This window comes from Apis mellifera, linkage group LG4 (assembly GCF_003254395.2).
Source record: "Apis mellifera strain DH4 linkage group LG4, Amel_HAv3.1, whole genome shotgun sequence".
NCBI lineage: Eukaryota > Metazoa > Arthropoda > Insecta > Hymenoptera > Apidae > Apis > Apis mellifera.
The window spans coordinates 9,039,737-9,063,865 of record NC_037641.1 but is presented as its reverse complement, the minus strand read 5'-3'; the positions used below and the strand labels follow the sequence as shown (position 1 = coordinate 9,063,865).

The window sequence follows — 24,129 nt, the reverse complement described above, 5'->3', positions numbered from 1 at the left end:
TCATTTCAATGCTATTACTCAAGGCAGACAAGAGAGACTAATAATTGAATAATTTGTATAAAACGAAAATAATTAAAATATATTGTTGTGTATACAAATGATATATCAAGAATTATACAATTTAATATTTTCATGAGACACTTTCGAAAGATCAATCTCCAGAGATCAAACAGAAAAATTAATATACAAAAATATCGATTGAAACTTAATCACAAAATATATAATATTAATACGATATATATTAAAATAATATTAATGCAAAATTTAATTGCATAACTTAATAAATAAATAAGCTTCAATTATCTAATTTTTTATCAATTTTTTTTTCTGATTTATCTGATTTTCAAAGATATATTTATAGATAAATATATTATGATTTTATTTATATCAAGTACATTAGATTCTAAAAAAATTCTTTCGAGATCTATGTAATTTTTTAAAATAAAATATTTTTTTTTTCATGTTAACCATGAATAAAACGAATGTACATTGACAAAGAAAACCGAGCCGCTTTGTACCCAGATGTTAATCACCGCAGAGTAATATCGCGTTTGGACCGATGTTTTCAGTTCAGAAATATTATAATAGAGACATTGTGCAAGTACAAAGCTACTCCGGTTGCGTATTCTGCCATTTCGGTACGCGTATTTAAATGTCCGGATTTCCCTTGTAGGATAAATTAAATGGGTCCGTGGACTTTGATAATCTCCGAAACGAGTATAAATGAGTTTTGTTGGATGTACCGCAGGGAAATCAAAATTCCCCACTACTCTTTCATCTAGAATTGCATTGCCGTGGCAACACACGATGAGATTCGAACATGTACAGTACATGATAATTTTGATATATGCGTATACGATGTTTGTTATTGGTTTGCTTCGTTTCTAAATTATTTATTATATTTGAAAATTGATATATTTTCAATAATTAATTTTACATTATTCATTTGATGTGACAAATGAAATGTGAAATTTGCAGTTTTCAACATATAACAATCGTTAATTCGATATCACTATAAATAACTATACTTCAACAAAAATTATATTCTATTCATTTTTATCGAAAAAATTATAATGAAACAAAAACTAATTAAAACTTTATATCATTTCACGATAAAATTAAAATTTTTTATGGATCGAATACAAATAGTAATTATATTATTTTATTTGTTGCAGGGTTTTACAAAGGAATTCACGACACTGACTGCTCTAATTACTCACCACTCAGTGATGCCAGAATTACTACCATGTCCTTTGTCATTAAGTCGATATAATCCAAGCTTTGTGAAAAGCGATTCCAACAAAGACTTTGCGGACATCGATTCGGATCCCGATTACAATACCTTAGCCGACTTTCGCAAAATGATGGCTGACCTGAACGTCTAGAATAAAGCTCTTGTAATCACAACGATTTGGAAAAAATCCATTCTTTCACCAATTCTTCGAACCGGACAGTTAAAACTGAATTCGTTTCTGAGACACTGAGAGAAACTGAAAAATGTGCTTCACGATAGAATTCTACAGGAGATCGTTCGAAGGAGTTCGTAAAATCATCGAAATGTGTTTTCACTAAACTCGTTTGGTCCTTCGATCGTGTTTGTCGATAAATAAAAAGAATTATTAATAACACGATTGATCGATTATTCATTACAACGATTCACCGCATCCTCGAGAATAAAAAATGTTGTATGCTCGAATAAAATTCAGAACGTTCTCGCGGTGATAAATATTTATAAGTTATCAATAGTGATAGAGAATATAACATTTAGTAATTTAATGATCGCCACTATTCGTGAAAATAACAGCGAATCAAAAGTCGGAGGACGCACAGCAGGGAAAAACTGATTCTTTATTTTGTAGATTACATTCTCGATGTTTTTCGTTCAATGAACGAAGATCGAATGTGGATTTTGGATTGAATTATTAACAAACGTCTATTTGTGTATTAATATATATTGACGCCAACTCTGCGATAAAAAAATTTCGAAGCACGATTAATTTGCAGGATTTTTGATAAACTAGCTTATTGTAGCATTTAGATCGAATAAAAATTATCAAAAAAAAAAAATGAGAAATATTTTTTAATGTTACTGTGAATATCTTTTGAATGTTTTTTTGTTTCGAACGAATGTGTGAAATTCTATAGTGTTCAGTTTAATCAAAGATTATTTGACAGTATTACAATATCCGACGATCATTTAATAAACAGAACAAAAGTTTTTAATAGAAAAATTTATCAATTAAACAATTATAAGAGAAATAATTAATAATATATATAATAAATAATATTATATTAAATCGATATAATTTTCAATGAGTTGAATATGGCGATTATAACGAGATCTTTTTAATTTTCGATTAATTAAAAAAAAAGTTTAAAAATCCTTGAGATTTTGCTATTAAAATTTCATGCGACTAAATGTTTTAAAAAAGTAATGTAAATGTGTTTATATGTATATAAATTATAATTATTGTTATACGATACTATTCATATTTAATTAAATAACATGGACGGCAGCGTTAGAAGAAATAGACCTTTGAAACAGTGACGATACAAAGCGTAGAATATGTATTACCATGGAATTTTAAAACCGATGAAAAACGTATTACATTGATAATTTAATTTCTCGACTAACCTAGTCTTGTACAGAATTTATGCGCGCATAGTGGATGTTAAAGAGAAGAAAAGAAAAATAAGTATATAATCTTACGTGTGTGTTAACCGACATAAAAGATCAAAACCGAAAACTATGTGCCGCTTTTTATACGCCCAAGAATATAAAATTTTAAGAAAATATTTCAATAAAATTCCTACTTTTCAATTTTTTCAATATACAAAATGATAAAAAAAATCGATTAAGATCTAGAATAAAATCTAGAAAACTACCATCGAATCCATCGAATAATATGAAAATAATATGAATATAATATTATAAGATTTTATAAACGGCAGGTCATCGTTGATTTATTCTACAAAATAATGCGTATAAGAGACATGATAAAAAATAATAAAATAGTATTTTACTAAGGAGTTTATCTGCAATCAAATATCTGGTATTAAATTAAATACAATATTCCTTCCTATCATGCTATATATTTACGTATAAAATCGATAAATGTTTCTTATATTCGTTTATTTAAATCGAAAATATAAGATTTATAATGCGGACCTGAAAATATAAAATAAATTAAAAATACGAAGACTAAAATCACATATTGTCATTCTTAACGAAAAAAAAGAGACAAAACTTCAGCATGATTTTTAGCTAGTTTACGGACATTCATTATACTTCAAACATCGAGTATATAATGATCTTCGTATTGCCAAATTCAGAAATAATTGCTAAAATAAATACGCAATGAAAATGAAAGAAAATTAATAAATCATTGTAAGCTACGCTAAGCAAGACATTAATCACTGCTTGAAGTTTGTAACGTTTTACGAATTATTATATAGCAATGCGTTGTATAATTTCAATAAAATTATTTATTACAATAAATATTGAACAAAAAAATAATTCAATTATGTGTGTCCAATTTATATCCATAATTATATTTTTCATTATTAAAAATATTACAATATATAAAATTCTAAATTATATTTCTTGCTGTGCAACGTGTCTTTTTCTTTCCGAAATGAAAGGTACAGTTCCTGGTTTAGAATGAGCACGTCTATTAGACTCCCTAAAATAAAATAAGTAAATATAGTAAAAATATTTCGAGAAAAAATATATATAATTCAAATATTTATAATTTTTTTTTTTTAATAATGATATATACTTTCGTTTAATCTTCTCTCGAATCGTACGTAATTCATTCTTTGCGTTGTAAATATGTTTTGGAATCTGTCTATGTCGGGCAATTCGCTTCACTTGAGGATGTGCAGCAAACTTTTCTTTCAAAGCTTCACTATAATTTAATGCTGCCTTTTCTCTAGGTTTTAACTGTAATTATTTATTTTATTAAATTATTATTATTTTAATATGTAAAATAATAAAAAATCAAAAAATATAAAACATACCACACCCAATTTTTCTGACGCCCTTGCTTTCCAAACACGAATATTCATTTCATCGCTTCCGCTAATAATATACTTGTTATCAAGAGACCAGCCCATGCATGTTAATCTTTGCATACGTTTTGTGTGGTAAACTTCTCGAGAATGACCTTTATTTACTTCAAAAATGCGAATAGATTTATCATAACTACCGGATACGAATTCTTTACCAGTTGGTGAGTAATCAACATCAATTACAGCTTCTACATGATCCATATGCACATTTACTGGTGTTTTCAATTTACGAATATCGTAAGTATATAAACTAGATAAAAAATAGAATACATATGATAATTAATATATTTCTTAGTTTCCATATTTCAATTTAAATAATAGTAAATTTAAAGAAAATATTTTTTTTTGAATTTACTTATAATCTTCATTAGCACATGTGAAAGTAATAGCTTCCATAGGATTCCAAGCCAATCTATTAGTTCTTAATCTCATAAAAACTTTTCTCAAAGGACCTGTTTCTCTGGCATCATATAAAATTATACTACGATCACTTCCACAAGCAGCTATAAAATTATATAAAATTTTAATTATGATCTTATAAAATTAAAATACAATCATTTATATTTAATTATTAATAAATAATTTTACAATATAATAATTATTCTTACCAAATAAATTCATTTGGACAGGATTATATTTAATATCATATAAAGTATCAATACCCCATTTTAATGTACGAATTGGTTCATTACGAGTTTCTTCCCATAAATGGCATACTTCACCACAAGTTGCAAATATTGGTTGAGAACGATGATGAGAGATTCCAGTTATTACAGTCTACAAAATGTTCATAATTTTTAAACTAATATAAAATAATAGTTAGTAATGTTTAATATCTTACCTTACTAATAATTGTATTTATAGGTTCTTCTTCTTCACCAAATGATGTTTTTTGTGACTTCCATGTTTTAATAGTTTTATCATCACCAACAGTAATGAACTGTTCACCAGTTGCATTAAACACAATTCCTCTTACAATACCATCATGAGCCAAAAAATTACGTATACATTTTCTTTGTGTAAGATTCCATATTCTTATTTCTCCATCAAAAGCTCCACTAAGTATAGTAGACAAATGGAAAGGATGCTTACACATACTAGATACTCCATCTTTATGACCTTCCAAACATCCTATAAAAGGTTTTGCAAATACTCTTTCTAATTTTACTGAATTTAAAGCTCTAGTATATTCTCTTGCTGCTTCAAAAGGATGTAATGCTGGATCATAATTCCTAGGTACTATAAATAATGTACAAAATTAATTATTTAATTATCATAACTGTACATAATAAGATATATGATTTATAATAAAAACTTAATTTATTATTATTTTTCATTAATATTAACCTTTATATATGTCACGTTTTGTTTCTCTTAAGTATTCATCAGGATTTCTTGTTAGAATTTTCACCTTCATTTTGTAAATTTGTTAATTAAATAAAATTTTTAAAGTATATTTTTTTCATCACAATTTGTCACAAGTGAAATAAACACGTGTATATCTACATATAGAAAATAAAACATAAATATCTATACGTTTTTTAAATATTCGAAACTTATCATTAAAGAAATATTGAAATTTATATATATTTTATATGTTACATAAATTATTTATTAGATATTAAAATATTATTTTTCATGAACAAATATTAAATTTTTAAATTTAGAGCAGGTATAAACAAATAAATAGAAAAAAAAAGAATATGTACAATACACATACAAAAATGGTGAAATTAATACCACTTTAGAATGCCATAAATAAAATTTATAAAGAAAGAATAGCATATAGTACAAAAAAGATATAAAATCAGAATTGACTGCGCCATCTTTTGAATACTAAAGGTATTTCTTTTAAGCAAGAGTAAAATAAAATAAGAATTAACTTTTAGCGCCATTTTTTAAAACATATCTTTTATCTCTAAAAAATATTTTAGAGATAGCGTTGATTCTTGATTCTTGATTTATTTTATCCCTTCTTAGAAGAAATATTATTGACGTTTAAGAGGTAATATAGATAGTCAATTTTTACTTTATTTCTATTTTCTTTTTGTATCATTTTTTATTCTTTTATGTTTCATTTGCAATATTTTAGAAATGACACTGATTGATAATTTTTATCCTATCACTATCTTTTTGTTGCTATTTGCTTACTTTTTTATTTGATATTTAACTACAGACGATATATAAAATGTCTATTGAACATTTCATGTCTTTCTTTTTCTTGATTTAATGTTTCTTGTCTCAAAAATTATATTTTTAGATTTACAATGTATTTCTTGAATAATGACTTTGTAAAATAATATACTCTGATAAATAATATAAATGTTTTTTGACTTGAATAAGTGTTCAACAATAATGTAAAACAAAAAAAATTCGATTCAACAAAGAAACTAAGAACAAATATTGAAATTTATCGAAAAAAGAGAATTAGAAGGTTCTTCTTAAAAGAAGATTCTTTTATTTATTTTATTTCTTATTTGTAATTTTATAGTTTCAATTCCAATCAATACAATGTTACAATCTTATTCTAAATCAAATCGGTAATGCTGAGAATGACTTCAAATGATAAGAAAATCTTTGTGTCATCGAGAATATTATATGCTTTAAGATAAAAAAATACATTGAACGTAAGGTATATTTTGTATTTCATCTGTGATATTATGTTAGTAGTACGTAATACGTGACTCGGGTAACGTGTGATCATAAAAAACAGAGCAAATTTTTAGATATATTGTCAGTCCAGTATAATAATAATTACAAGTAAGTAATCAATTTTTATGATAATAAATTTAACAATTATATGAATTATTACGTTGAAATTGATTATTACATAAAACGGGAGAATAAAGAGATATATTTAATTGATCAATTTGATAATTTTATTATATTAATAAATCATTATATATTACTAAATCAAAATATTACTTTTAAAATATAGTCATTCTATTATGAAGTACAATTTATTTATAGACGTATAACATATAAAAATCATGAGTACATAATCATTAATATCGTATATTTATTATAAAATTATCGTAAAAATATTTATAATAGTTATTCTTAATAATAAATATTTTATAATTTTGATAAAGATTTTTATTATATATAGGATGTTTAGCACAAGATTGATAAGGCAGTTTAAATGTTTTAAAATAAGACAACTACATTCAACATTTGTTAAAAATGAAAATAAACCTGTTACTGAAACATCTAAAATCAAAACTGAAACATCTAAAAGTACTAATGTATCACAAGCTGAAAAGGAAGCAATTGAATTTGTATCAGGTAAAATATATTTTTAGAATGCTTTTGATTTTAATAAAAACATATAAAAAAAAAAATTATATTTTAGGAGAGAGTTTATATACTTTGACTAACTTTGATAAAAGAATATTAGTGTGGGTTAAACGTTTTCCTAGTATGGATAAAGTTCCAAAACAAGTAAGGTAAGTAAAAATATATTCTCTATATATAATATTTATAAAATTAAATTTAAATGCATGTACACACATATTTATATAGATATATGTAACAAAAGTGAATTATATTTTTTAAAGAAATATAAAAAAGTTTATATTAAAACTATGTCTATTAAATTTTTTTATTCTTGTTATTCAGTATACGAACTATACAGCTAGCTCATACTAAAGCCAGAATTAAAGTATGTTTTTACATGATGGCTTTTGCGATAATTGGCTCTATTCTAGCTGTAATGAGTGGTAAAAGAGATGTTGCTGCTGGAAAAAATTTATTAACAGAAAGACAAAAATGGTATGATCAAGTGAAAGAAAAAGCTCGAAAAGAAGCCGAAATGGCTGAAAAAAATGAAAAATAATATTTTAATTTTTTTTAATAACATTTAAATTACTTCAATTTTACATTAATATTTTAAAATAAATTTAAATATTTTTTTGATTAATTTTTTTTCCATGTCATTATATTTTATTAGAATTATTTAATCATTGAAGTCATTATTTTGAGTAATCAGAGATTATTTACAAGTAATAATTTTTAGTAATAATAGTATTATATCTTTATAAAATATTAATTTGAAAATATTATTTAAAATAATTGTATTGTAAATAAGCATTATTATATCTTATTTTAATAAATAAGAAAATTTATTTTTATAACATATAATATTAATTTTATTAATAGATTAATTTTCAAATTAACAAAAAAATATAAAAAAATGAATGTAAGAATATGATAATAAACAAAATAAGGATGCCTACAATTTTTTTTATTGTTTCCTATATAAATTTTCTGCACAAAAATTGAAAATATTACAAAAAATAAACAAATTGTAATTATAATTTTTTGAGAATTGAAAATTTCTATAGATTATTGTACAAATGCAATAGCTAAACACATTTAAAATTAACATTTTAATATATATTTGTAGTTAACTTTACAGTCATATAAAAAATTGATGTTTTTAAAATATTTTAAAAAGAGTAACAACAAATTTAAATTTGTATATTTGGCGGTTTATAAAAAACACGACATTTATTATAATAAACATCAATTGTATGTTCCTTTACAACTTCTTCTATATTCAATTCTGATTGTAATAGACGAAGAGTGTTTTGTTCTTTTCTTAATGCTTTAAGAAGTTGTGGACTTTCATTACCATTATCTCTTTCAGTCTTTAATTGTTTCACTTTTTCTTTTGATGCATTTAGACACCTTGTAATAGCTAATTCTCTTGTTTTATGGCCTGATTGAATTTGTTCATATAAATCTTTGCATTTTACAGTAGGATCAACTTGTCCTTTAAATGATTCCGTTGGAAGTATGGTATTTAGCATGTAAATAATTTTGTCATCAATTTGCCGCATTTTTTTTAATGCATCCTGGAACAAAAATATTTTTAAAAATTTTTTGTGCATACATAATATGCATGTAAATAATTTTTTAGATTCATTAATTTATATGTATATTTAATTTATATTGAAATCTTAAAATTTGTATTAATATGTATAAATTATGTATTGAATATATCTTTAGTTTTCATCTTTAGTTTCATTTTAGTATTTGTAAAATTTTACACTTTTAAATATCATTTATTACATGAAATATTAGAAAAAGGTTATAATATATAACCTTAAATATGCTTGTAATGAATTATAACTTTATAGAAATTTATAGCTTAATACATATGTTGAATGTAATCGAAACAATTGAACTATATAATTTGAAATATATCATATTTTATAATACTTTCATTTACTATAAAAATACCTGAAACTCTAAAAAATCTCCACATCCCACACTCACGGTTGCCATTTTTATAAAATGGAGTATTCAAGTATTCAACTACGATAGGAAGTATCGTGATTAAATTATTACATAATATTGCTATCTTTTATTATTGTTAATCTTTTATTACTGTAATTAATTATTCAATTTTATTTAATTACATTAAATAACATTTATGGAAATTTTTTTAAATTATATATTTTTATTACATTACATATATGTACATACTATTTAAACAAAAATATTTATAAATTAAAATAAACAAATAAATTAAATTAATTAAGAAATAACAATTGTGCTATGTGTTTAAATTTTAATAAATTAAATGATAATAATATTTTTTAAAATAATTTAATTTAAATATTAAATAAAATAAAAATATATCTTTGTACTTGACTACAATAATTAGTTATACTAATGAATAATTTAAATTAAAATATATTTGTGAAATTTATAATATTATGAATTGTTTAACAATATACAATTTTTTTCGAATAATTATTCACATATATTGTAATATTACAATTAATAATTTATTAATATTTTTATATATATTATTTTGAAAAAAATGTTTAGAAAATATAATTCATAAATTTATATAAAAATAATATAAAAAAAATAAAATACATAAATATACATATATTCATAAATGATTTTTAAATGTAATCACAAATGATAAACATAACATAACATAATAAAATGTATTAATTACAAATTTCAATATTTTCATAATTTTAATAGAAATCAATATAAAATTTGTTAAATAAGTGTTTCATTATAATTTATTATTCTCCATTAATTTTATTTAAAAAATTAGCATTAAATATTTTTTTTTTCTCTCATTTTTGATGTATTACATTTTTGTAGGAAATCCTAATTTATGTAAATCTTTTATCATTGATGATACAATTTGTGTAGATAAAGATTCTAAAGGTGCACGTGGAGGACCAGGATTAATGTCTGTTAACAAACTCATTGCCACTTTCATAGTTGATACCCAATTTCCTGTAATTATAATTTTTGTACATAAAATTTTCTTTTTAAATTAAAGTATTTTATTATATTTAAATTAAAATATTATAATATTATATATTATAAAGATTTATTCAATTCCTAAGAAATTTATGAAGTTTTTAATTTTTTTTCAAAAAAATCGACCATCACGTTTATCAAATTTTGATCAGTCTTACCATATTTTGATATAGCAAGAACAACATTTGTCAAACGTTGTTGCGTATCTCGTGCTTTCATAACATTTCCTGCAAGTCCTTCTTTAAGACAATCGATCATAAATTCAGGAAGCATATTTGAGCTTGTTGTTATATACGAATCTATTCCTACTGCACATCCAGGATTTATTAACTAAAACAAATGAATAACATTTACATTAAATTTATTATTATTTACAATTAATTATTTATACGTTACATATTATTTCACCATTTTTCAATTCTTAATATGATATTTTTTTGCAAATAAATAATTACGTACCTGATCGTTACCAAGAAATACAACATATTTCTTGTTATTAGCACGAAATGCTTGAGCACCTTCATCTAAATCAGAACTGGTGAATTTTATTCCGACGAATGTCGGAATCTCGTCATTTAGAGATTCGAGGAATTCTCCCATGTGTACTAAAAAAAAAAATTCCAATGCGTTTTTAGACATGTTATATTTTATATATGGATAAAACAATCATAATTATTAACTTACTATTAACATTAGTCATTCTTGGAAAGTGATAATATAAAAATGGCGTGTTTGGAGCTGCCTCACTAACTAGTTTTAAATAATTTTTTAATTGTTCCATTGTTGTTGGTTTAAAGTACAATTCGGGTAGACAGAGAATAGAATCTGCTTTGATGCTTTCTGCATGTTTTGCCTTTGAATAAATATTTTATAAATAAAAAAATGTATACATTATATTTTCATGATTAATTAATCAAATTTGAAATTAAAAAAAATATTATATTCTTAAACTAAAATTGTATGTATTAAATTATGGAATTATTTACGTACAAGTTCGAGAACATCGGGAAGGGATGCACCTCCTACTTGAATCATCAAATGTTGTTTCGTTGTTTTTACAGCATTTGCCCAAGCCTCGGCGACTAATTTCCTTTCAATTAAAGACATGGATGGACCTTCTCCGCTCGTCCCATTTACTGTCAATTACAAATTACAATTTATATTTATCGATTTTTTTTTCATTTAATTTTTATTAAATTTTTAACTGGATAAATAGATTTTACCGAGGACACCATCGATTTTTCTTTTTGCTAAGAAATTGGCGTATTGTGGTATGATAGACAAGTTTAGACTCCTCGAGCTGAAATATGACGATAAAATCATGATAGAATAATATGTTATTTATATCTCTGCGTTGTACAATATTAAGAAAATTACCTGTCGTTATTAAATGGTGTCAATACTGGAGCAATTATTCCCCTGAATGTGAACGTTACTTTCTATGAATAAAAATAAGAAAATGTTTTCAAATATTAAGAATTTAATATTAAAATACTTATAAATATTATTGATCTAAACATTTTGAAACATTGAATTATTTTTATATTACATAGTTTTTCAAAGTAATTTATGCAACTATTTGGTACAATTGATTTATACAATTTATACGTACCGACATTATGGAGCGTGAGGTGAATTCTAAGAACGTCAATTAAAATACTAACGTGAAACTGAACGAAGAGTAATATTTAAACTTTAGCTTTGATAAGATTGTGTCAACTTAGTATCAAATATCACGCGTCATACGTTTACTGATATTATGAGTTTTTTTCGTAATAATACTAATAATACCCGCGTAAATTTTCCTAACTACACTTTTATAATTATTTCGACGTATCTAACGACAAACTATTTATTAAACTTTATAAATTTTAAAATAATGTTTTTATAAAAAAAAATATGAATATAAATTATAATATATATATATTATGTTTTCTAAACACGTATTTATTTATCACGCTATAATTTTTTCAAACATGCGAATTTTTACGATCGCTTTATCATTTTTTGGCGAATAAGGGGTCGAGATTAAATACATTGAACAACAATAATTATTTATAAAAATGCTTTTTATGTTTATTTACATGTAGATTTTCTTTTTCTTTTAACAATGCCAATGATATATTAACACAGTATCGTAGTGATAAATTATACATAAGTTTTCAAGATGGCCGCATGCGTTTTCCTTTTTATGGATATAATGAGTACCATTATTCCTCGAAACGAGAACGAATACTATTCCCAAGTTTTACGTGATAACGCCAAAGAGAATTACTATGTAATATTACTCTCTACGATCTTTTTTTTTCAAATTGTTATTATTCCTTTCTCCCTTTTTTTTTTTTTTCTCTAAAATTTACTTATCACTTAAATATTTAACGAAATTCATGCTACGACGTATTGGCGCATATTAGTAAAAGAATTGTTCTTTTTTTATCGATACGTTTATTTCTCGTCTACCTTTTTCTCGATATTCACGCAATATACTGGATATGATGTTACGATGATATACTACTTATAACAACATTAGACTCGCCATACCGATTTTCGTTCATCATAGACAATGATTCTTGTTTATATTCTAAAAGAGAAATTTGTTTAATTGTATAACTTCTTCCTACTTCTAGCATCGATTTATTATTAATGCAATAACGATTTCTTTTTTAATCGCTCGTCTAAGCCTATCTCGTCGAATTATTTTCTCGTTAATCGATCGATAGAGGAACTAAAAAAAATGTATTACAAGAGGATCGATTAATAGAGAACTTATAATTACAGGAACTAAAAATGTAAGTAACATGATTGGTATAAATATATTTAATTATCACTGGGTACAAATCAATAGTAATTTAAGATATACTTAATTAGAATTACAAAGTTAAATTTTTAGAAATATATATATATAAAATGTGGAAAAAATTTATTCAAATATTTAATTAATTACGATTTAATTGTAGGTGAAGGATAATTTATTCGTAATTTAATCGTATTAAAATTTTAAAAATGAAAAATATATTTTAAATGTTTCACATTCCAAAAACTTAACTATTAAAGGAAAACGTCTTTGAGAAGAGCCGATATATTTGTCATTTATATCCTAAATTTGTGGCACAAGATATTAAAGCATTATGTTCAATTTCAAATATCGACATTCATCTTCGTGAAATGGTTATGATGTATAATTGCTTCATAAATGTATTTATTACCAAATGCAGTGTTAATAACAAGTTATATACGTTACAGTATTAAGTTGTGACGTAACCAGAATGTTTAGTACCTAGAAAAAATGCTTCTTCTATTGGACGTATTATCGAGCATAGTTTTAATTAACAGATATATTTCTTTTTTTTCTTTTTTTTTTTAATAGTCTACAAAAATATAAATTAAATTATATTATACACAATTGAAAATATATATATATATATACAGTATATATATATATATATACATATATATATATATATGTATATATGTACATAGTGAAGAAGAAAGTAACAAATAAGAAAAATTTAATAAAAAATTTTCATTCATGTATTCTTTACGTTTATTCAATGAAAGCATAATTCGTCATCGTTTTGAATTTGCTCAATTTGGCACATAATTGCAATACGATATTAAAATACATATAAACGAAGATTGTACATATTAACAGTTTAAAATGTATCATATACATATTAACAGCGAGATACACGATGAAATGAAATATGCGAAATGAATTATTAAGCAACGCATAAATTATGATCGTTACTTTAAAAAAAAGAATAATATACAATTGGATCGCAATTATCCACGGTGTCGATCAATTATAACACGATATCGATGAACTGGATCAACGCTCAATCCGAATCGAAAGAAAGGTATTATTGTAATAAATAAAAGGGTATCTTTAGCAGGAACGATTTAATTCTATTTCGAAGTCACTTCTTCCAGCTGGTTACGTTACTACTGTTCGGCGAAGATTTAACAAATCAATTAATTATTTAATGTCTTGTACACGCGATCAATATCAGCAGTCGCAATGACCTAATTTACTAACAATGCACCAAAAAGCCGTCGATGAGAATGCAGTGAAAACGACCCACATTCTATAATGTGTATATACGTATGTATGTTAATTAATACATATATGCAAATATATATATATATATATATATATACATATATATATCATAAAATTCACACTTGAAAAGACATCTCGTATGAAATATATATATATAATGTATATATATATATATATTAGAGATTAACAGCCGTGGCCGGACCAGCCTGGTCACGCGGCAGAAACATCATTGTAAACCGTTTCTTTTTCTTCCTATTAACTTTTTTATTTTTACTTTTTTAAATTCTTTCTCTTAATTAATTCTTATCTCTGTCTCTTATTTTTCTCCTTAAATTTTCTTTGGCTTCGAATCGCATTCCGTACAAAAGTGCAGCACGTAATCAGAGCTGTTGAGAAATATTCTTGTACGGTTTGATCCGATAACAATTGTCGCTCTGAATTTTCTTATCGATCACGAATATAATTAAGCATTTATTATTCCTTAATTTAACTTTCATCGTGCACGACTTTCGTGTTAGTTTCTTTTTCCTAGTCAATGTATTAATAATTATATATATATATATATATATGTATATTTTTTTCTCCTTTATAATCTTACTACAAACTTTACTTTTCTGCGCATTTTTACAACAGACGAAAGCAAAAGAAGCTCGTGATTACTATTTCTGTATAACAATCTCTGTATAATAGGTAAGATTCTTTATTAGAAAATCGTTTGGATCGTTTGGATCCGATTTCTTTAATGATTTACAGCGAAAGCTTTAATCTCTCAGTTGCAAGTATTTTATATTCACTTTATATCGATTTAGCCAGTTTCTTTTAAACTTCGAAAGCATCGATTGTTATCAAATCATCCGATCACCTCATCGATTATGCCGTGTATCCATATTTTCCACAGATATACGCACGCAGATGCATGCAGTTTTTCCTTTTTTTTTTTTTTTGGTTTAATCATTATTATTATTCTTATCATTATTATTATTATTATTATACGTCGTTAATACATTACGCGGGAGATATTTAATGTAAATAACAACTACTGAAGAACCACGGATATGTACAACAGGGATATGCCCGATCGATACAGGATATTTCTTTCGTATTCACGCCACGTTCTTCGTTTATGTTCCTCTTCGAATTCGATTCGATCAGAAAAAAAAAGAAAAAAGAAAGGATAATCGGAGTTGATCGCCTCGATTTACATTTGTTCCCTCTCCCCTTTATACGCGATCGATCCTAACCATTTAACGTTGAACGATACGAGATAAGATTTGCTCGAATCGAAGCTTTCGGGAATGATAAGAAGGAAATTGATTTCAATGATTCGGGAGCTTTGAATAAAAGATAGGCAGTAATCTTTAACTTTTATTAATCAGATTGATTGAAATATTAGATTTGGAAAATAATTTGTCTGATCTGTTTATAGAGATATTAATAATTTCATGAAGTGAAAAATTATATAGAAAATAATGCAAGAGGAAAAATAAAAATTATTTTGTTCTTTCTTGGATTGAAAAATTCTCGTTGTTATTTGAGAGAATATAATAGAGAATGGATAATTCCATAACAATCGTTATTTTTTTTTTCTTCAAAGATCCGAGAGCATCGATTCAGAAAATCCTAGGATCATAATCATTGTTCCTTTTCAACTCGGTGAAATCCATCGATATTTGTTCGAAACGCGACGATAATATTTAAAATGCAATTTCGACACGAGTCTCTACCAGCTTATTTTCTTTACAATAATTCTACAATTCGCAACGAACAATTTTTATATTCGAAGTTTCGAGGGATAGAGATAATAGCGTCTGAAAAGTATCCGCCGATTTATCATATTCGCAAAACTCGATCGCGTCTTTTTTAAATCTCGTCGATCTTTTATTTTCTTTTCGCCTTCTTTTCTTCTTTCTTTCTTTTGAATCTCTCCCTTTTAAATCTTCTCCCCCACTCAAACAGTTCTTTCGCATAATTTTCATCGACGAAAAGAAATTTTTCTTTAATACTGTATCGTTTGATTAACCCCCTAGAGATCGTTCGAAAATATGATTAATGAGTATGGTCCCAAAAGTTTTAAGAAGTAGTTGTTTCTTATCGCGTGGAATACAACGTAGCTTCCGTCTTATAAATATTTCTCAACAAATATTCCGGAATCAGCCGTAAAGAAGGGACTTCTGAGCATGTGCGTCGTTACGAAAGGAGAAATCAATCGAATTGCGATAAAATAATTTTCAATAATCTTTCATAGAGGAAGAGAAACGATTACAAATTCGTATTTTGATTTGAATTATTATTACATCCTAAATGTAACGAAATTTCACTATTACATAACATTTTTTTCTCGACTATGATTTCATTTATCAACCTTCGGAAGATCTTCGAATCTTTCACGAAACTGGTAAAAGTGAAATTTCATTCCACGCGTGTATAATTTTCTTTACAACGTATCCATCATTTCTTAAGGGTTCGAAAATTTAATATGAAAACTTGGAACAAGGTTTTTTTTTTTTTTAACTCGAAGATCAATGGGATCTAATGGAAATTTTAAACATTCGTAGCGACGCGAATGCGACTGTGAAAAGTTGAATAATAAATAGTAGTAGCTTGGTACGAGAATCTATCGCTTTTTTTTAGTATCTCTTTTCTAACATTTCGAAAGACGTCCGTTTATTAATCGATGATACTCTCGATGCGGGGGTTTTATTTATCCGAGACTCAAGGAGCATCGAAATAAACTACAACAATTAATTATCGTTATTAGTAGCCCTTTGTTGTTGCTTCCTATATATTTACAGAATGTTCCACGATAGTTTGCTGTACATACACGTAAATACTTGTATTTTTTTTTTTTCTTCTTGGTGTGTAAATACGATTTTCATCGTGTAATATTTTTTGTAAAAAGTCTTGCATTGACCGTGATATTTATGCTTCCCTATCTCTTTAATAAAAGAGTTTTTAATCTATCGAAATGAATGAAATTAATATTGAATTGACTGAGATGCGGATAAATGTTGCGTCTAAAGACTTATCGAAGATAATTAATATAATTATTTATACAGAGACATTGTACTTTTGGAGTTTTGTTTTTATTTCATTTTGATTACGTATAATTGGTATTTAATTCTTTTTTTTTTTTTTGAACTTTTTTTATTTTATTTTTGAATTGTTTCGAATTATCGTTACGATTATACATTTGTAGAAAATTATATACGAATATAGTAGAAGCGTCACGATTTTTAAAGATAGATATGTTATTAGAGAGTTATAGAGCGTTCAATTTTGATTAATAGATTTAGAAAAAAAAAAATTTCATCGGAATAGAAATTTTGTACCAATTTCTCGATATAATTTAGATTATTCGAAACGTGGATTTTCGTAAAATTAAAATTTGCTATGCTAATAAAAATAGATAAATGAATAATATCAAGTATTACAGAATAATAATAATAATAAAAAAAAAGAATATACAAAATTTGAAAAATAAGATTTAAATTTAAATGTAAAGTATAAATTCTTCTCTTATTTCTCCATTAAATCTTGGAATTTTGCTTCGAGAATATATATTGTTAGATATATTCGAAAAAAGGGGTAGAATATGGATGAAGGAAGTGGTGTCCAAAAATATATATCGAGGAGCACAGGGACGCCACGAAATTGTCTAAAACCATCATTTTTATTCAATTCCGGAAACGGCATTATCCTGATAATCGATCGTAAAATATTTATATACGAAATTTCATTTTTCTTTTTTTTTCTTAAATCCTTCGATCAAACCAAAAATACCCACAAACTTTTCTTGAGACACAACGACTTTGCTTTGCCGCTTCTAGAATCAGAAAATTTCTAGAAAATTCTAGAATCAGCGCTTCGAAACTGTCAGTCCATGGTTCGTTGAAAACTATGATATTCGTTAGGATGATTATGCATGGAAGACAAAGGATGATATATTCACTCGTGGCGTCCCTCCCTCCGTGGTAGGTAGATTTTATATATCACCTTATCTTCTCCCTCTCTCTCCCTTTCTCTCTCTCTCTCTCTCTCCTCTCTAATTTATCTATTGTACATATTACAAGAGTTATACCATGAAAATTAGGCAAAAGATTCCGATTGGAAGGGATCGATCCGATCCACTGATGCACTGTCTGCTCTTTAAACAATCGGAATATTGAAAAATATTATTGATCGACACTCCTTGGTCTCATACATTTTTTATAATCTACAATAATAATAATATACTCGCAGTTATACAATAGTCGAGGGACAGGGAGGCGTTATTATTATGATTGTAAAAGTAACATCGATCATCTACATTTTCTCTCTCTCTCTCTCTCTCTCTCTCTCTCTCTCTCTCTCTCTCTTTTCTTTTCGCCAATATCAACAATATATATTTATTAAATACGAGTTGTGAATAATAGCAATGAATTCACGCTAAAGATCTCTCGTTTAATTTCGCGCAGAAAAAAAATCTCTGATCCTCGGATGATCGGACGATCATTAAACAAGAGGATATATATATATATTTATATATATATATATATATGTACATATACAATATATATTGCCTGCATTTCGTTCTCGTTAACGAATTAATTAAAAACAAATCTCCACAGTACGTATGAAGACTAGAATGAATAGCGTTCGTTTGAATGATCGAAGTTCGTTTCATTCAACGCGATCGATGGGAACATGGAAATAATACTGTTGTTTCATATCTTTATTATTATTATTATTATTAAATACTAAGAGCTGTAACAAGTTAATTTTTTACTTTGTATTACTCTTTTCACTGCGTGATTTCGAGAATTTGTTTTTTTTCCCCCTTTCCTTTTCTTTTCTTTCCTTTTTCCTTTTTTGATAATTCTCTCTCGGTTAGAATGCTGCTTTGTTCGATTATGGACGAGTTTACAGTGTCGTGTTTCATATAAAATTTTATATATATCTTACTTGAAGTGCGAGTCTCTAAACATACATCGATGATAGAGCTTGACTAGACGTCTCGTTCGTCATTTTTTTTTTTTTTTCTTTTTTATCGTTTTACTTAGACGTAGATTCTTACTTTAGAGTACTTTGGCTACTTTGTCTTCTATAAAGTGGGATGGAGGGGATGGAGCGATGTGGAAATAAAATATTAATCCGAATATGAGGTATGCAACGCGTGTAGAGGAGAAATAGAAAATTATGGTGTCATGGAAATTTTATATTTTTCGTGGATGAGATAAATAAATTTGATATATCCTTCTTTTTGTTTATTGAATGTTCTTGGAAAAAAATCATGCAGTCGAATTTCTATCGAGAATTTATTATTTTCAAAAAATTTGAAGTTGAAAAAGCAATAAGAGAAGCAATTCGTTATTGTCTTTTTTTTACTATGAAAAATAATCAAAATATAAAAAAAGAGCGAATATTTCGATAAGTAAAAAGATATTGCAATATTGTCGTTAAAAAAGTAAAAATTTTCCAAAAAAGAAACATATATACGTATAGAATCAAATAATATTCTTCGATTGTCAGAACTTTAATACAAAATTTAATAATTTTGCGACTGCATGATCGATATGATTGCATTGATCGCGTTTGTTGTATAACAATTTTGTTAGAAGATTATATTATGAGTAAAAGAACTTCTAAAAACGAGTCAGGTACTTAAAGTGCAAGCGTTAATCATTAGCGAAGGACAAGTCAATGCTTATAAAAATGAATCATCAGGTCCCGCTGTAAGTTGTATCCATATTTTTTTGAATAAATTGAAAAATTGATCGGCTTCATTTTCGAAAAAAAAAAATTAAATGCTCGATAGATTTTTCACCCGTAAAAGTTCCCCCTCTATACTCTCTCGATAAAACCCATATTTTCGAAGCCATATTTTTTTTCCCTTCACAATGTTGTACGCAAATGTTCCTTTTTCAATAGAGTTAGATATAAATATACACGTGTATTAAAATATATTGTATAGATTAAAAAAATATATACATATGTGTAAAAAAATATGGAAAAACAGATGTACATTAATTTACAACCAAAAGAATCAATCTAAATTCGAAATTAAAGCTTGCGATTAAAATTATTTCTTCTTTTATTATTATTATTATTATTATCATTATCATATTATTATTATTATTATTATTCTTATTCTTATTATTATTATTATTATTATCTTTGGACTATCCTTCGGTACTCTTCTCTTCAAGGAACTCATTTTCTTGGAGATCATGGTAACATTTGTATATTTGTATAATATCAATAATATGACTAGAAAAGTGATGATGACGATGATGATGATGAACAGTTTAAAAGTAACGAATTGTCAAGGATACTATATAATTTATAAAATTCATCATTTTCAAAGCTTAAACAAAAGAGGAGACACAAATTATATCCACTGTTTTTTATCAGCGCGACGAAACAGATTATTATCAGCGTACGAAATCATTGATGAGTTTCATAAAAATTTGAGGCAGCGCGTTAATAATGCGTTCCCTAATCTCTCTTCCTCTCTCTCTTCCTCTCTCTCTCTTTCTCAAACCTATATTCAAGCGTGTCTTTTCTCAATTTTTTTTTACGTCCAATCAAACTCTGTCTCAACCGATGATACTGGTTCCATCTCCAAGTAATAACGTTTTTTTTAAAGATCCAGATTTACAGCATATTTTAAGCAGTGTTGAGTACGATTAGGCATCTTTTTTTTTTTTTTTTTTTTCTACTAATACCATAACCAGTTTCAATGAATCATCTGGTTATCGAGCGGAGCGTTTCTTTTCTTTTCTTTTTTAAAAAAACGACACGAACATTCGAAGGTTCTCTCGAATTCTCTCACGTTCGACCCCCTGTGCAATGCAATTTCTCAATCAATCGTAACTTACGGTTGGTTTCTCCGAGTGGCGAAGATCGAGGATATCGACGTCGCCCTTGACTGCCACTATGACTTCCACACCCTCAACTTTCTCAACGACACTTTTTTCAAGTGGAGGGCCGCGTTCAAGATATCGGACTCGCGGCTATCCTCGCCGTCCGAGTGAACTTCCCTCCTACGGCCGTGCATCAGCAGGCGATGCCTGAGCCCTCTGGAGGTCGGGTCGGAGAGGGCTTCGGAGACAGGGACCTTCTCCTTGCTGGAACCGGGCAAGGAGACCGACCTCCCCACGGAGAAGCCTTTGCTGAGCCTGTCCAAGGTGGCCGGCAACAGGTGCCGCCTGGGTATCGCTTGCTCCCTCTCCCTCATGATGAATCTTCCAAGGGTTTTCCAAAACGCCTGGGTGCTGTACACGTTCTCGTCGTCGCGCAACACCCTCAGTTGGCGGCTACCGCTCCCAACAGCCCCTGTCCCGCCCCACTCCAGCTCCTCGACCAAAGCGAACTTTATCGGATCCTCCATCCTTCTGGCCTTGACCAACGCCTGGGCAAGAACGTCCTGGGCGGAGCTGCTGACGGGGACGCGGAGTATCGCGTACGGTATGTCGGGGGACACGTTGTAGATGCAAACGAGAAACGTGTCAGCCTCGTCCCAGATATGCGTCGAGGTGTCCCTCTCGGAGTCGAGCTTCGAGTGGCCGGCCGTGCTTCTGATCGAGGCCAACCATGCCCTGCTGCTCGGATCGTCGCCCACCCTCTTCAACAGGAACCGTCCCTGCCCCTTCCACAGAGCTTGAGCTTGCAACGGATGCTCGGTCGGATCCAGGACCCGTTGGGTGGGCAACTCTTCCCTGTCCCTCTTCTCCCAACCGCAAGACACCTCCTCGACGAGGATGTACTCGTCGACGCGGTCCGCCGATATTCCAGCCTTCTGGAGAGCTTGCAGCATCACCTCTTGCGTGGTGCTCTCCTGCGTCACTTTCAGTATGGTGTAAGGCTCGTCCGGTATCACGTGGTAAACCATCAGGAAGAACATCCTCCTCTTCAACGTGACCCCGCCCAATCCGGGATCGACGGTGGTCAGTTTTTCCGGCTCCTTGCCGGACGAGGGCCGCTTCGACGACTCCTTGTGATCCCGGCAACACGTGTTGTAATCGAGGCTCTCCTCCTCCAAACGGGAATAGATAAAGAGCGTGGACAGGGCCAAAGGTTTGTTCTTGCAGGAGCGTAGCCGCACGTGCCTGTAGCCGGGCTTCAAGCATTTCAACGGGATCACCCTCTGGGCGATCAAGTGGTGGGAGCTCGCTTCCACGATGCCGAATCGCAGGAACGCCAGGTCTTTGAACATTACTTGGAAGCAAAATTTCTCGTTCCAGATAGGATTGAGCGCGTTGCTCTGTATTACTTTCGTTTTATGCTTGGCGCAATCGATCGGTATACCGACCAGCTCGATTTCCACGTAAGTGCTGGCCACGAAATTCGTCGGAGAGACGTACTGGCCTGAAACTATCGAGAGCGTCAGATGTGCCGAATGTAGACCGTCGAATTCTTTGTCCCATGGATTGAATCGTCTGCAAAATCAATTTTACGTACGTGTATATATATAGATATTTCTTTTTATATCGAGCAAATGTAAGCCAAGATATATATATATATTTCGTTTTTGTTACATTTCAATTCGATTCAATCGTACCTGTACATCATGTGACCCTTGTCCCACATAACCGAAGGTTTTCTGACGTATCCGCACTGCCCGTTTTGCTCGAACATGGCAGCGTTCAGATTCAGCCCGGCGTCGTCCGTTTGATAATTTAGCGCCACCATTTGAATGCCGAAAGCCCAGAAGATTACAGGATTGAAATTCGTCGAGTCGATACGCATACCAGCTGGATACGTTCGTATCAATTGGGTTTCTGCATGAGCGACAACCCCTAGAGGCTGTTTCCTGCATATCTTTTTCGCTGTGCTTTCATTCAGGGAGGAGCATTGGAAGCAAGCTGGAACTCCACGAGTGAATCTGAAATATTTATGCAAAGTAGAAAATTAAAATTTCTGCGTATTTTTAAATGAAATTTTTTAATGAAACTTTTTCTCAACTTCTTTTCATTTGGAAAACGCGAGAAAAAATTACAAATTTTGTTAGGAAATCTGGAATACAGGAGGAAGAAATTTTAAAGTCGCTTTTTGAATTATCTATATGTCAATTGGTTGTTAAGATATAAGGATTCAATTATTTCCATAATAATTGGGAAGCTTGTGAAGGAACCCGCAAACGAGTGACCTATATTTTTTCCTTTTTGCGTACTACTTTAGGAATCTGTCACTTGTTTGGAGTTTTGGGTAGATCAATGAGATGCGAGAAGGAACAACTAAAAATTATTCTTTTCTTTACACGGCGATATCTCGGGAACCGAAAATCGTACAAAGATACATCTAAAAGTATTTCAAAGAGGAAAATTTCACGCTTCCAACGATCGTTCATTCATTAATCGAAAATAATTATCTTCGAAGTTGCGAAGGTTCAAAGGATTTTCCTTTACACGTTGATATTTCGAGAACCGGAAGTCGTATCGGGATGAAGTAAAGAGTATTTCAAAGAGGAAGATTCCACGCTTCTAACAATCACTCACTCGTCCACGGAAAATAATTATCCTCGAAGTTCAAATTTTCTCAAAGATAAATCGATCAAAAATCATCTTCCTTTCTTTACGCGCCGATAATTCGAGAACTGGAAGTCGTACCAAAATAAACCAAAGAACGTTTTAAAGAGAAAGATTCCGCGCTTCTTATCTTCCAAGTTTTAACGATATGATAAATTTTTCTAATTCTTAATAAAAATCTAATCGAATTAGGTTGGC

General features: G+C 28.5%; 6 protein-coding genes across 18 annotated transcripts in view; 2 read left to right on the top strand and 4 right to left on the bottom strand.

Annotated features, from left to right (window-relative positions):
* LOC408803 (tensin-1) overlaps positions 1–2,067 on the top strand; it is a 247,322-nt gene extending 245,255 nt beyond the window's left edge. For all 8 annotated transcript variants that reach the window (XM_026440250.1, XM_026440248.1, XM_026440249.1 and 5 more), the window contains one exon: positions 1,176–2,067. In XM_026440250.1, the coding sequence (XP_026296035.1) occupies positions 1,176–1,385 (210 nt within the window). In that variant the 3' untranslated portion in view covers positions 1,386–2,067. The remainder of the gene's footprint in view (positions 1–1,175) is intronic.
* A 1,493-nt stretch (positions 2,068–3,560) lies between these two features.
* On the bottom strand, positions 3,561–5,812 carry LOC411024 (DDB1- and CUL4-associated factor 13). The gene is made up of 8 exons (XM_016911837.1): positions 5,792–5,812; positions 5,419–5,573; positions 4,913–5,310; positions 4,680–4,848; positions 4,427–4,574; positions 4,021–4,321; positions 3,780–3,943; positions 3,561–3,683 (listed from the first exon to the last, which is right to left on the bottom strand). The coding sequence occupies exons 2-8, from the start codon at positions 5,486–5,488 to the stop codon at positions 3,596–3,598; spliced, it is 1,338 nt and encodes a 445-aa protein (XP_016767326.1). The 5' UTR covers positions 5,489–5,573; positions 5,792–5,812; the 3' UTR covers positions 3,561–3,595.
* An 804-nt stretch (positions 5,813–6,616) lies between these two features.
* On the top strand, positions 6,617–8,095 carry LOC551126 (protein FAM162B). The gene is made up of 4 exons (XM_006565139.3): positions 6,617–6,831; positions 7,181–7,356; positions 7,424–7,517; positions 7,690–8,095. Exons 2-4 carry the CDS (start codon positions 7,182–7,184, stop codon positions 7,904–7,906), a joined length of 486 nt encoding a protein of 161 aa, XP_006565202.1. The 5' UTR covers positions 6,617–6,831; position 7,181; the 3' UTR covers positions 7,907–8,095.
* A 200-nt stretch (positions 8,096–8,295) lies between these two features.
* On the bottom strand, positions 8,296–9,436 carry LOC725961 (coiled-coil domain-containing protein 58). The gene is made up of 2 exons (XM_001121747.5): positions 9,316–9,436; positions 8,296–8,927 (listed from the first exon to the last, which is right to left on the bottom strand). Exons 1-2 carry the CDS (start codon positions 9,358–9,360, stop codon positions 8,541–8,543), a joined length of 432 nt encoding a protein of 143 aa, XP_001121747.1. The 5' UTR covers positions 9,361–9,436; the 3' UTR covers positions 8,296–8,540.
* A 678-nt stretch (positions 9,437–10,114) lies between these two features.
* Positions 10,115–12,111, bottom strand: LOC725646 (N-acetylneuraminate lyase). Its single transcript, XM_001120250.5, has 8 exons — positions 11,978–12,111; positions 11,743–11,804; positions 11,589–11,665; positions 11,356–11,501; positions 11,050–11,218; positions 10,825–10,970; positions 10,524–10,695; positions 10,115–10,338 (listed from the first exon to the last, which is right to left on the bottom strand). Exons 1-8 carry the CDS (start codon positions 11,981–11,983, stop codon positions 10,187–10,189), a joined length of 930 nt encoding a protein of 309 aa, XP_001120250.2. The 5' UTR covers positions 11,984–12,111; the 3' UTR covers positions 10,115–10,186.
* A 3,243-nt stretch (positions 12,112–15,354) lies between these two features.
* The window catches only part of LOC408804 (1-phosphatidylinositol 4,5-bisphosphate phosphodiesterase epsilon-1), a 107,972-nt gene continuing 99,197 nt past the window's right edge, over positions 15,355–24,129 (bottom strand). For all 6 annotated transcript variants that reach the window (XM_016911809.2, XM_016911810.2, XM_016911813.2 and 3 more), the window contains 2 exons: positions 22,965–23,288; positions 15,355–22,842 (listed from right to left, as the gene is read on the bottom strand). In XM_016911809.2, coding sequence (XP_016767298.1) covers positions 21,339–22,842; positions 22,965–23,288 — 1,828 coding nt within the window. In that variant the 3' untranslated portion in view covers positions 15,355–21,338. The remainder of the gene's footprint in view (positions 22,843–22,964; positions 23,289–24,129) is intronic.